The 14,091-nt window shown below is 37.5% G+C and overlaps 1 protein-coding gene across 6 annotated transcripts in view; it reads left to right on the top strand.

Moving 5' to 3' along the window:
• The window catches only part of PMS1 (PMS1 homolog 1, mismatch repair system component), a 99,023-nt gene that overhangs the window by 55,034 nt on the left and 29,898 nt on the right, over positions 1-14,091 (top strand). For all 6 annotated transcript variants that reach the window (XR_003001632.1, XR_003001633.1, XM_024733673.1 and 3 more), the window contains one exon: positions 9,339-9,455. Coding sequence is in view for 4 of the 6 variants with exons in the window: in XM_024733673.1 (XP_024589441.1) it covers positions 9,339-9,455 (117 nt within the window). In the remaining 2 variants the exon portion in view is untranslated. The remainder of the gene's footprint in view (positions 1-9,338; positions 9,456-14,091) is intronic.

Here is a 14,091-nt window from a genome sequence, read left to right as displayed (position 1 = left end):
TTTCCCTCTGAGGTCAAGAGCAGGAAAAGGTTGCCCACTGTCACCACTTTTATTCAACATAGTATTAGAAGTCCTAGCCCCAGCAGTTAGATAAGAAAAAGAAGTAAAAGGAATCCACATTGGAAAGGAAGAAGTAAAACTTTCACTGTTTGCATATGATATGATACTATGTATAGAAAATCCTAAGGATGCCACCAGAAAACTATTAAAACTAATAAATGAATTTGGTAAAATTCCAGGATACAAAATTAATATACATAAATCTGTTGCATTTCTATACATTAACAATGAACTGTCAGAAAGAGAAATTAAGATAACAACCCCATTTACAATTGCATCAAAAAGAATAAAATGCCCAGAAATAAATCTAACTAAGGAGGTAAGAAACCTGTACTCAGAAAACTATAAGATATTGATGAAAGAAATTGAAAATGACACAAACAAATGGAAAGATAAAACATGCTTATGGATTGGAAGAATTAATATTGTTAAAATGACCATACTTCCCAAGGCAGTTTATGAATTCAGTGCATTGCCGTCAAAATACCAATGGCTTTTTTCACAGAACTAGAAGAAATAATTCTAAAATATGTATGGAAACACAGAAGACCCAAAATGACGAAAACAATCTTAAGAAAGAAGAACAAAGCTGGAGTTATCGCGCTCCCCAATTTCAAGCTATCCTACAAAGCTACAGTAATCAAAACAATATGATATTGGCACAAAGCTGGAATTATCATGCTCCCCGATTTCAAGCTGTACGACAAAGCTACAGCAATCAAAACAATATGATAGGGACTTCCCTGGTGGTGCACTGGCTAAGAATCTGCCTGCCAATGCAGGGGACACAGGTTCGAGCCCTGGCCCGGGAAGATCCCACATGCTGCGGAGCAACTAAGCCTGTGTGCCACAACTACTGAGCCTGTGAGCCACAGCTACTGAGCCTACGTGCCACAACTACTGAAGCCCGCGTGCCTAGAGCCCGTGCTCCACAACAACAGAAGTGGCCACAATGAAAAGCTCGCGTGCTGCAACAAAGAGTAGCCCCCGCTCACCGCAACTAGAGAAAGCCCACATGCAGCAACGAAGACCCAATGCAGTCAAAAATAAATAAAACATAAAAGTTATAAAAAAAAAACACAATATGATATTGGCACAAAACCAGACACAAAGATCAATGGAAGAGAATAGAGAGCCCAGAAGTGAACCCTCATGTATATGGTCAATTAATCTACTATAAAGGAGGCAAGAATACACAATGGGAAAAAGACAGCCTCTTCAACATATAATGTTGGGAAAACTGGACAGCTACATGCAAAAGAACCAAACTGAACTACTTTTTCACACAATTTACAGAAGTAAATTCAAAATGGATGAAAGACTTACATGTAAGACCTGAAACTGTAAAACTCTTAGAAGAAAACATAAACAGTACACTCATTGGTCTTAGCAGTATTTTTTTGGATCTCTCTCATCAGGCAAGGAAACAAAAGCAAAAATAAACTAATGGGACTACACTAAAAAGCTTTTGCACAATGATAGAAACTGTCAACAAAATGAAAAGGCTGCCTGTTGAATGAACAAAGATGTTTGTCAACAATATATATGATAAGGGGTTAATATCCAAAAAGTACAAAGAACTCAACTTAATAACCAAATAAACTGATTTAAAACTGGGCAGAGGATAGCACAGGGAGATCTGCTTGGTGCTTTGTGACCACCTAGAAGGGTGGGATGGGGAGGGTGGGAGGGAGATGCAAGAGGGAGGGAATTTGGGGATATATGTATACATATAGCTGATTCACTTCGTTATACAGCAGAAACTAATACAACATTGTAAAGCAACTATACTCCAATAAAGATGTTAACAAAAAAAGGCAGAGGACCTGAGTAGACATTTTTCCAAAGAAAACATGGCCAACAGGCACCTGAAAAGATGCTCAGTATCACTAATCATCAGGGAAATGCAAACCAAAACCACAGTGAGATATCACCTCACACCTGTCAGAATAGCTATGATCAAAAAGCAACAAATAACAGGTGTTATTTGAGAGGGTGTGGAGAAAAGGGAACCCTCCTGCACTGTTGGTGGAAATGTAAATTGGTGCAGCCACTAAGGAAAACAGCATGGAGGTTCCTCACAAAATTAAAAATAGGACCACCACACGATTCAGCTATTCCACTTCTGGGTATTTTTCCAGAGAAAACAAAAATACTAATTTGACAAAATATATCCACCCCTATGTTCATTGCAGCACTGTTTACAATAGTCAAGATATGGAATGGGGCTTCCCTGGTGGCACAGTGGTTGAGAGTCTGCCTGCCGATGCAGGGGACACGGGTTCATGCCCTGGTCTGGGAAGATCCCACATGCCGCGGAGTGGCTGGGCCCGTGAGCCATGGCCACTGAGCCTGCGCATCCGGAGCCTGTGCTCCGCAACGGGAGAGGCCACAACAGTGAGAGGCCCATGTACTGCAAAAAAAAAAAAAAAAATATGGAAGCAGCCTAAATGTCCATTGACAGATGAATGGATAAAGAAGATGTGGTACGTATATACAATGGAATACTACTGAGCCATAAAAAAGAATGAAATCTTGCCATTTGCAACAACATGGATGGACCTAGAGGGTATTACGCTGAGTGAAATAAGTCAGAGAAAAAGAAATACTGTATGATTTCATTTATATGTAGAGTCTAAAAAACAAAACAAATGAGTAAGCATAACAAACCGAAAGACTCATGGAGAACCAACAGGTGTTTACCAGAGGGGAGTTGGTGGTGGGATGAAAGTAAAAACAAAAAATAGTAACTATGTGAGGTAATGAATGCTTATTAGCTTGATTGTGGTGATCACTGCACAATATGCAATATTATATGAAACAATAAGATTGTACGTCTTAAATATATACAGTTTTTGTCAATTATACCTCAAAGCTGAAAAAAAGATTTTAAAAAAGAAATTATTGCTCGTTATCAACCAAATATTTCCATGTCCTTAATTATCCTATTGATACCAATACTGCATTCTAATTCAGCCAGCTTTTAATTTCCTAGAGGGCAAGGATTCTGACCATTTTTTTCCTTGTATGTCTACGTAACCCATTGCTCTTTTCTCTGTGATGGGACCTCAGTACTTCGATGTGTATAGGCATGTTGAGTGGACTAGTGCTTTTGGAATCTTTCAGGAAGGCTGTATTTATATAAATAGATTTATGTTTGCAGTGCAGCTCCCAGTGCAAAAAGAATTAAATGTTATGTGACATACAGAAGTGTAGGTTATATAGCTGTTAATAGGACATTAAGATTTCTTTATTTGATAAGTGTCACTTTGGAATTTTGCACATAAATATGTGGAGATTGAGCCTTTGATTAAAGTTTGAGTGCCCAAACTCTGAAATCACTTGAAATCACATGTTTTAACCTGAAATCACTTGAGCATAGCTTTTTTGCCTTTAAAATTTCTAGTATGGACGATGAAGATAAAAGGAATTCTGCACATTTTTACATATGAAACCAGTCAACCCAGCTAATCAGTGACTATTCCAGATGCCAATGAAATGAAGCACACTAATGACTTAATGTGATTCTTACCTAAACACATTGTGTTTAATGGTCAGAATTCAGAGGCATTGCATAAAAATTATATCTAAGCTGAAATTGTTCAGAAGTGTTAAAAAAGCAGTGACTCAAAATTCACTTGAAAATGATAAACAGAACTAGGAAGCAGTGTCATTCAAAATGATCTTCTTTCAAAGAGCCTTGCTGCTGTCAGTATTATTTGTAACTTTTTGGTAGGAATCATTTTATCAGTATCTGTTTATAGAAATTGGAAAGAACCTCAGTCACCTATTTCTATCCTCCATCTAGAAGGGAGAGAATATTGGAAGTTCCTGTGACCTGAGCTGAGTTAGAATCATCATTAGTGGGGTATATAGCTGGTGGCTTTCTACATCCATCTCATTTTAAAACATGTAAATAATATTCGTTATGTGACAGACACTAAATTTCTGAGTTGAACAGCATAAAAGTCCCTCATCTGGAGAATCTATCATCTCATGCAAATTAACACTCAGTTACAGAATTTGTTAGCTCCTATTTTTTCTTTAGATCATATAATATTAATTATGCTAGCTTCTTCCCTTACTGTAAACTCAAAACTAAATTCATATATTTTATGTTTTACCCTTTCGTGTAAATTAAATTGTATCATTACTGTAAGATACACCTGAGACAGTCTGTAAAGTCTTTAGCATTGTGTAGCTAAATAAAACTGGATTTTAAAAAAAGAATGAAGTACTGATACAGCATGGATAAAACTTGACAAAGTTATGCTATAAGTGAACAAGCCACTCACTATGTATCGTATGATTCCATTTATATGAAATACCCAAAGTAGGGAAATTTATAGAGACAGTAGATTAGTGATTGCATAAGGTGAAGGTGCAGGGACATGGGGAATGACTGCTAATGGGTACAGGGTTTCTTTTTGCAATGATAAAATTGTTTTAAAAAATTAAACTGTGGGGATTTAGTTGCACAGCTCTGTAAACATACTAAAAACCATTGAATTGTATACTTGTATACTTAAATTGTATCATGTGTCAGTTCTATCAGAATAAAACTAGTATTTTAAAGAAAAGAAGGAAAAGCAAAGTTGTTCTGGATTTCCTAAAGGAATAGACAAAGACTATAATTTCTAACCCATGTAGTGGTGTGAGAACCAGCAGTCTTAATATTTAAAAATAAAGAGCTAGTTTTCAACTCCACTAGGGTTACTTTTCTCTAGGAAAATGTATTCATTTGCTCACTCCTTCAACAAATCGTTTACTGGGCCCTTCTGAGTACTTGATGCTGTTATTGGTACCAAGGATTCAATCACATTCCTGATTCTTCTCCTTTTCTTCCTCTCCCTATGCACTGAGTCACAAAATCACATCAAGTCTGTTTCATATCCTTTAGTCTATATGTTTTCTTTTACTCTTAGCAGTGTGCTTGGTTCTGTTACCCAGTCCAGTGATTCTCAGCCACAGTGTTAATATTAGTAAGATACCAAAGTTCGCAAATGTTTTACCTTTAAAAAAATAAGATAAATAATCCTGTAAATGTCACTTTTACTGACTTGCGTTCCATTGTATTTTTGTGAGTAGAAGAGAAAGCGATAGTGTTATAGCTAGTGTGCCAGGAAAAACACACAATCGTCAGTGTCTATGAGACTATTTTGCGAATGTGAACCTCATCCATTTTATGTGTCCTCAATAAAAGTTGAGAATCTCTGAGTTGGATTATTACAGTCACATTTTTTAATCCATATTGCTTTAGTTTCAATTCTCACTAAATCGTTCTTGCCAAAGATCTCTTTCTTTTTTTTATTGAAATATATTTGACACAAAACATTGTGTAAATTTAAGGTATATAACATGTTGACTTGATACTGTATTATTGAATATAATATGATTGCCATTGTAGCAATAATTGCACCTCTATAACATTAACTAATTTTTCTTTTTACTGGTTGGAATAATTAGGTTCTAGTCTCTCAGCAAGTTTGGTGAATGTAATACAATATTATTATCTATATTCACTGTACGGTGCATTACATCTCTAGGATTTATTTACTACTCATTGCAAGTCTGTACCCTTAAATAACATCTGTCCTATCCCCCCAACCCTTATGCCCTGGTAACTACCAATTTTACTCTGTTTCTGTGAGTTTTTCCTTAGATGCTACATATGAGTGATGTCATACAGTGTTTGTCTTTGTCTCACTTATCTCACTTAACAGAAAGTCTTCAAGGTCAAAAGATCTAACATCCATATCTGATCATGGCATTTTCCCAATTAGATTTGTCCATTGATTCTGCATTGCATATAAGAGAAACTATAAACTTCTTTGCATGATATACTAGGTCATTCACGATCTTGTTCCTGTCTATCTATCTTGTCCAGCTTCTTGTCCAGCTTCATCTCCAGCAAGGCATATTTTCTATGCTTCCATACCTTTGCATGTGCTCTTCTACCTGTCAGGAATGCCCTTCCCATAATTTGTGGGTGGCAGACTCCTTTCAAGTCTCACCGCACATGCAGTGGCTCTGTGGAGTAGACTTAGGTTTCTTCTACAGTGTTCCCACTGTGTTTTGTATTAGCGGTTTTCATAATGCATTATAATTATTTTAATGCCTTACTTTCCTTTGGTATTTTTAGCTACTTGAAAGCTGGGACCTTGTCCTTCTATCTTTGTATTCCCAGCTTTTAGCATGGAATCTGGTACAAAGTAGATGTTCAATAAAATATTTGCTGAATAAATTTAGAAGTTTCTCCAAAAATTTTAATTTAGCCAGAGCATTTATGTATTATAATATGTGCTGAAATAAAGATTAAAAATACTTATGTGGGGCTTCCCTGGTGACGCAGTGGTTGAGAGTCTGCCTGCCGATGCAGGGGACACAGGTTCGTGCTCTGGTCCGGGAAGATCCCACATTCTGCGGAGCGGCTAGGCCCGTGATCCGTGGCCGCTGGGCCTGCGCGTCCAGAGCCTGTGCTCCGCAACGGGAGAGGCCACAACAGTGAGAGGCCCGCGTACCGCAAAAAAAAAAAAACTTACGTGACATCCCATGTTTCCTGGAGCAGTTCCAATTTTAAATAGCGTATTGGCCTTTAAGTGGAAATGTAGTTACCAAAACGTAATATTTTTAGAAATATACACATTGAACCTATACCTTAATTTTTTAATTGTTTACAATTTACTTTTCTATTTGATTTCATGTACTTTAGGTCCTTTTTTCTAATTGAGATCACTTTCAAAGCAATAGACAGTGAAAAGTTGGCATCTAGGACAGAACAGTACCTAAATTCTAGTTCTGTCATTTTGCTGGGACTAATTACTACACATCTGTATTTATATGAATATTAATAAATAAAAATTATCAGAAGTTTAGAAATCCTTAGGTATAAGGATCTGCATAATACGGTTAAGGTTGGTACTGACAAGCTGCACTCTCAAAAGTATTCTGACTTCAGGATGCTATAAGAGTAGCTCCCAGTCTTTTTTGGATTTCTGTTATTCTGGTGTGGTTTCTTTGATTTGGAGACCCCGATTTTTCTCCTTGCCCTCTTCTAAAGGTAAATTATTTATTTAACTTTAAATGAATTTTTAAAATAATTTTGCTTTGAGAGTGTATTAATACCCTCAAACAACTGGAGATTTCATAACATATCACATACTCATACATGAAAATGCATTTGTCAGAGACACTATTTGAGAATTCCCAATTAGGGTCTGACGTTGGCTGTAACTTATTACTATCCTTGACTAGAGAGGAGAGAGATGTTAGCAAAGTAAAAATTTGGAACCAGAAAGGTTAGGGTATGAATCATGATTCCATGATCTAATATCTCTGTTTCTTTGGGTAAATCAATCTGAGCCTCAGTTTCCTCATCTGGAAAATGAGATAATAATACCTGCCTGAAATGGTTGTGAAAATTAATGGTTTCTAGAATAGTAGTGCCTAGTAAGTAAGTTCTTCATAAATTGTAACTCCTACTTGATTAGTATTAATAAAACCCTGGGAATAGGTAAAAGGTTTTCCTGTTACACTAAATATTGGGCAATTTGTCTTCTTGAGCAGTTGTTACACTATCTGTTTTCCCCAGCAGGTTGGTCTTTGAGATTCTAAAAACAAAAGTGGCTTACAGACGATACATATCAAGAAGCAGAGTCAGTGACTATTGTCATCTTGTCCAGAAGAGAACAGCACTTCGCTGCTATCCCCTGACATGCCAGTTAGAGAACAACATGAATTCATTTACTTCCCCTTTCATTTTATTATACATAATATTGTTAGTACTTCTTCCTGCCTACATAGGTTCCGGGTCATGTTAAGGAATTTGTTTGGCTAGGATCCTTTGATCTAGCCGGAGTATCTCTCTTTCTTTTAAACCTTCTGTACAATCAAATATTTAAATCAGTGTCTTTTTACTTGGAACAAATAACCTTTCTACATTACAAAAAAAAGAGGGAGAGAGAAAGAGAGAACAAAGGAGAACTTTCTCAACTTCCTTCCATTGATTCTACAAACCTACTTGTTTGTATACCCATTCTTCCCTCACTGCTTTTTGTTCAAGTGTGTCATCAAGGCTTGCCTTGATCCACCTGCCTCCAGTTATTGCTGTCTGCTTTCACTTTACAGCCAAACTTCCTAAAAGAGCTGTCTCTTTCATATGTTCCCCCTATAGTCACTGTCTAGTAAGTAAAATTTGGCTTCGTTTACTCTGCTTCCTGAGAACTGCTCTCATCCTCCTGATTGCTAAATCCTGTGGCCACATCTCTTTTTTTACCTTGGTCTCTCAACACTGGTCACACATAACTACTTCTTTCTTCTTAAAAAAACTTCCTTGTTCTATGCACCATAATGTCCTGTGACTCTTCTTGCCTCTGTGGCCAATCTTTTTCAGTCTCCTCTTCTTCCTCTGTCTGCCTCTTGAATGTTGATGTTTTCTCCTAAGCCCTTTACACATTTTCTTTAGGATTTAGGGGGTTCTAAGTGAATATTTGTTGAATGAATGATATGTGTCTGTATTTGGTGGTTTCTCAAGAGATTTGACTATAATTGGACCTCATTAACTGAAAAAATTTCAGTATGTGGTACCTGATCATACACTTCACAGCCAAACTTTGGTGCGGTCTCTCTGGACTATGCTTCTCTTAAACTACCCTACTGGATGCTTGCAGTGAAAAAAATCCAAACTCATTATTCAGCTTTTATGTCTGTAAGGTTCAGTTAGCTTTTTTAAAGTTTTCTGTGTGTAAAAGGTAATTATAAAGGTAATTTTAAAAAGCATGCATTATCCTAAATTTTTATACCAGTTTGACTATTTACAGAAATCTTATAGCATAGGTGTCTGTCTTCAATAAAACAGTAATACTTTACTTGGAGTAGCGATTTAATTTAAATATACTCTGAAGTATATACTCTGAAGTTTAGGATTAGAAGAGGGGAGAGAATTAATATTTAATGAAACTGTTTTATGCCAGACACTGCCTATGTGTTTGCCTACATCATATATTTTCATCTTCCAACAACTCAGGGAGATAATTATTCTTAGTCATCTTACAGAGAGAAGAAAATTGAGGTTAAGGGAAATTAAAATAGATTCTACACTGCAGCATATATAGCTACTAAAATTTGGAAACGGAGTTCTGTCAGACATGCATATCTTATAAATGATGCAGAAAATATAAGCTAGGGATGAATGCTAAATATAGCAATAATTTGTATAAGTACTTGAGTTTACTATATCCAAATTGTGTCAAAAGTTGTCTGTGTTATTTTGTCCCTAGGCAATTATTTGGCAGAAAACTAGAGTATCAGATCATAAAATGGCTCTCATGTCTGTTCTGGGGACTGCTGTTATGGGCAACATGGAACCCTTTCAGTACCACTCTGAAGAATCTCAGGTATACAACAAAAATGTTCTTTAATAATTCTAATTTACCAATGAAACTGTTAAATTATTTCCTTTTTGTGGGGTTGGGGTTGCAAGAAGTTTTTCTTTTAAAATTTTAACGAAGTATGTGTATAAGGTACAAAAGGAAAATACGCACAGAGCTCATATTAAACCTCTCTTCCCAGCCCTGCTTCCTGTTTTTATCTTTTCTGTTTATTGTTTAAGTATCGTGGCTACATTAATTTTTTAAGTGATTTTCAATTTAGAATCTTCATCTGTTTACTTTCTACAATGAAAGAAAAGAAGTTGAGCTCTCTTACCTTTGTTTTCCCTTTCCCATCCTAGATATATGTATTCCAGCTTTATTTTCTTGATCTGTCAGCTTCAGACAGTCTTCTTCAGTCCCAATAATATTGGATGAGGTTATTAGCACTCCCAATCTTACTTCTACCTGCTCTTCTCCCTCTCAGTCATGTCAGCTCCACTTTCATGTTATCTAGCTTAATAACCTATTTTCTTATGTAACCATCTTTTGTTTGTTGGAAGAAGTTTAATTATGTAATCATCTTTTATTTGAAGATTCATTCTAAAAGTTGAACGCTTATATGGAGTATACATTACTATGACTTCTCTGTTCTCCTTTTCTTTTTTATAATTTGTTGCAATCTCTTTTCTGCTACTAGTTCCCCTCCTATCCTTTTTTGCAGTATTGAGTTCTTAATTATCATCTTATTGGAGTCTTGGATGGGAGCTTGTGCTCAATGAATGTGTTAAGAGTTCTCTCTCCTGAGGAACAATTCAGGCCACCCTTAGTGGCCATGATCTGACATGGGTTCTATTTTTCAGAGCTTTCTTAATAGTTGTTTAAAAGTTTAGACACTAGTGCCACCTTGGACTGGTCATGGTGGCTGACTTGGGATAATAAGGGTACTGTCTAAATTCCCCTGGGTTCCCTGTGGCTTCCTGGAACTTTGTTGCCTATGCTGGTAACCCAGGAAGCTTGTGACAGGAGATCCATACATGATATCTGTGGTGTTGTGCTTTAGAGATTCTACTTGTCATAGTTTGGTCTGAAGACCAGCAGCATTGCCATTACGTGGAAGCTTGTTAGGTGAAGAATCTCAGGCCTCATCCCAGACATACTGAATTCTGGACACGCAGGCTCAGTGGCCATGGCTCACGGGCCCAGCTGCTCCGCGGCATGTGGGATCTTCCCGGACGGGGGCACGAACCCATGTGCCCTGCATTGGCAGGCGGACTCTCAACCACTGCACCACCAGGGAAGCCCAAGAATCTGCATTTTAATGTGGTCTCCGAGTGCATATTCAAGTAGGAAAAGCACTGATGTAGACCTTGGTTAGTTATGATTCCATGTGTGATTGGAACATGAGTCATTCCTGCAGTTTGGATTTCTTTTCTTTGATCTGTATTGAGATATGTTGCCAGATCTGTGCATGTCCATTGATTTTTTTCCATACATTTATTTTATTATTTTATTTTTATTTTATCTGGCTGCGTTGGGTCTTTGTTGCTGTGTGCGGGCTTTCTCTAGTTGCGGCAAGCGGGGGCTACTCTTCCTTGCGGTGCACGGGCTCCTCATTGCCGTGGCTTCTCATTGCGGAGCACGGGCTCTAGGTGTGGGGCTTCAGTAGTTGTGGCATGTGGGCTCAGTAGTTGTGGTTCATGGGCTGTAGAGTGCAGGCTCAGTAGCTGTGGCTCACAGGCTTAGTTGCTCCGTGGCATGTGGGATCTTCCTGGACCAGGGCTCGAACCCATGTCCCCTGCATTGGCAGGCGGATTCTTAACCACTGCACCACCAGTGAGCCCCATGTCCATTGATTTTTAAATTTTATCTTGAGATAGAATTGTACAAGGGCTGCTGGTAATCTTCGACAGATACCAAAACTTTGCTGTACCTTCACGTGGTTATTCTTGCATGGGGGAATGAGGGTACTTGGAAACTATGTGTTGCTGAGTAGTACCACTCCAGTGGGCTGTCAGAAGGACAGACTTTTTGAGTGTCTCCCTGGTGAGAATGATCGTCTAACCAAATCTCTCTTTTGTTCATGCACTGTGTGTCTAAATGGATATTGTATTTATGTTGCCACCAGCTACCCATCACTATTCCATGCTTTCTGGGCTTTCAGAGTTTCCTTGACCCATTCTCATTCCTAGCCAAAATCAATCTTAAGTTGTTTACCAACTGCTAATGGTTGCCCCTCTCACCTCACTTTTGTCCTCATTACATACATTCAAGTTGTGAAACTTGGCCACCAAGGCCCTTCACTGGACTGGGGTGGCAGATGCATAAGTCATTGGGAACCTTGGGTGCAGAAAATCTTCGTAATATCTGTTTCTGTAATATTGAGGGTCCCTTTCTTATCTATATAGCAACTCCATATGGGAAGAATCTCCTAATTATGGATGGTGATCCCAGGTGCACCACTGCTGTGGTGGCATTTCTTATGGAGTTTCCCAGTGTGGCTTTGTTGGTTTGATGGAACTCCTCAAGTTGGTTTTTTTGTTTGTTTGTTTGTTTTGACATCTATCTTCTCTTTGATAGCTCTGCATCAATCCATGCTAAGTTCTGGGTGAATTCCTCAGTGCTGCCTGATTTTTATTCCCAAAACAATATCTACTTTTCTGTTCTTTCTTCTAAACTTGATTTATAGCTACCAGTTTTGATTTCTTTATCTTCTGGGTTTTTTTTAATAATGTTTTTTATTTACTCTTTTGAAAGCATGGTACACATACTAATTTCAGTCATTTTCATATCGCTCTATCATTTTTATTCCTGAGAGAATATTCTCTCATTCTCTGCCATTTTATATGCTTTGAAATTTTAATTTACAAAATCACTTTGAATGCAGATTTATTGTTTTGTTTTTCCCTCCCACTTTCCTCTCCCTTCCCATAGTTTGGCAGATACCACTGCCCTCCCAGCTCCAATTCAAAACTAGGTATTAATATTAGTAGTTCATGCCTTTCGTCCTGCCAATGTTTTGCAGACCCTTTTTCCTAGCTGACTTGGCTTAACTTTATTTTTGGTTTTGGAGTTGTCTCTGTTCTTTCTGGTGATCCTTGCAAGCAGCTCCAAACAGTAGTCACTATTTTTTAAACATTTGTGGGTGTGGGAGGAGAAATTTGCCCATTTCAAAGGGAAAGACTGATTTAAATCCCCTAACTATATGTGTTTTCTGTCCTTATTTCCATACCAGAATTGAATTTCCAATTGACCATCTGGTTTCTTTTTTTCCTTTTTTCTTTTTAATTGATATACAGTTGACATATTAGTTTCAAGTGTACAATGTTATGATTTGTTAATGTATACATTGTGAGGTGGTTACCACAGTAAGTCTAGTTACATCCATAATCACACATCATTACAATTTTTTTTTCTGATACAGCTGGTTTCTGATCATAGAGCACATAAGGGCTTTTGATTTCAGCCATCACTCCCTGTTATGCTTAGCATTCATAACATCTTTATGTTTGTGGTTCCTTTGTCTTATTTTTAAACGGTTAGGTCTTTAAAAATTTTTGTAAGAATTTATTTCAGGGCTTCCCTGGTGGCGTAGTGGTTGAGCGTCCGCCTGCCGATGCAGGGGACACGGGATCGTGCCTAGTGGGAGACCCCCTACCCCAAAAAAAAAAAAAAAAAAAAAAAGAATTTATTTCATCTATCACTATCACTGCTATGTATTTGCAGTTGGGATGGAGAGAAGGGAATTATTAATAAGTTGTGCATTTATTCCACTATCCTGATCAGAAGTACTTAAATTTTTACTTTAGAAACATAAATCCCATAGGGTTCTAGAGGTTTACCGAAAGAGAAGAACGTCAAGGTTACTTCAGCAGAATCGGGGCAGAGAAGAAGAGATGGGTTTGACAAACTGGGTAGGGGGCAGGGCTGTTTATCATGGTAAAGGAATACAGGAGGAGCTAGTTGGACAGCAGGGTAGAAGTGAGCTTAAATATTTTATCAAGTTTTGAATGTGGTGAGATTGAGAAGGTTTGTGTGACAGCTAGTTAAAGATAGTAAGCATTTGGGGATGAAAGAAATAAAGGTTCTACATCTGTATCTTAGCGTCACTGGTGTATGTGTATAGATGGGAATGAAATTACTCAGGGAGAGTATAGAGAGCAAGAAAAAAGGATCTGATGATGAAACTCAAGGGGACCATCATCATTATAGACTGTAAGCAAAGAGAGAGAAACCAGCAAACCATACTAAAGAGGAAGTGTCAGAGAGGAAACAGAAAGAGAAGGCTGAAGCAGTGTCATGCTTCCCAAAGTAGAGAGTTGTCATTGTTATCAGGGTCTGTAGAGAGTCAGGTAAGGGTAGAACTAAGTGTCCATTGGAGTTGGTCACTGAGGTAGAAGCCAGATTATAGAGTATTGGAGATGAAGGGAAGGAGAGAGGGGTCCATAGCTGAAGGACAATCAGGGGAGAATTATTTGTTTATATTTTGCCTTTGATTTTTGTTTTGCTATTTAGTTAATAGTTGGGTATAGAATCTTATAAGGTCTATCTAATTTTTTATTTTGTTGCACTGATTTGGTCTCTTACAGACATTTTTCTTCACTCGAAATAGATGGATTTTCACTTTTTTTTTTTTTTTTTTTTTTTTTGGTTTTCGGGCCCC

The sequence above is a fragment of the Neophocaena asiaeorientalis genome, unplaced genomic scaffold (genome assembly GCF_003031525.2).
Source record: "Neophocaena asiaeorientalis asiaeorientalis breed wild unplaced genomic scaffold, Neophocaena_asiaeorientalis_V1.1 scaffold24, whole genome shotgun sequence".
Classification (NCBI taxonomy): domain Eukaryota; kingdom Metazoa; phylum Chordata; class Mammalia; order Artiodactyla; family Phocoenidae; genus Neophocaena; species Neophocaena asiaeorientalis.
This window is presented reverse-complemented; position numbering and strand designations above follow the sequence as displayed.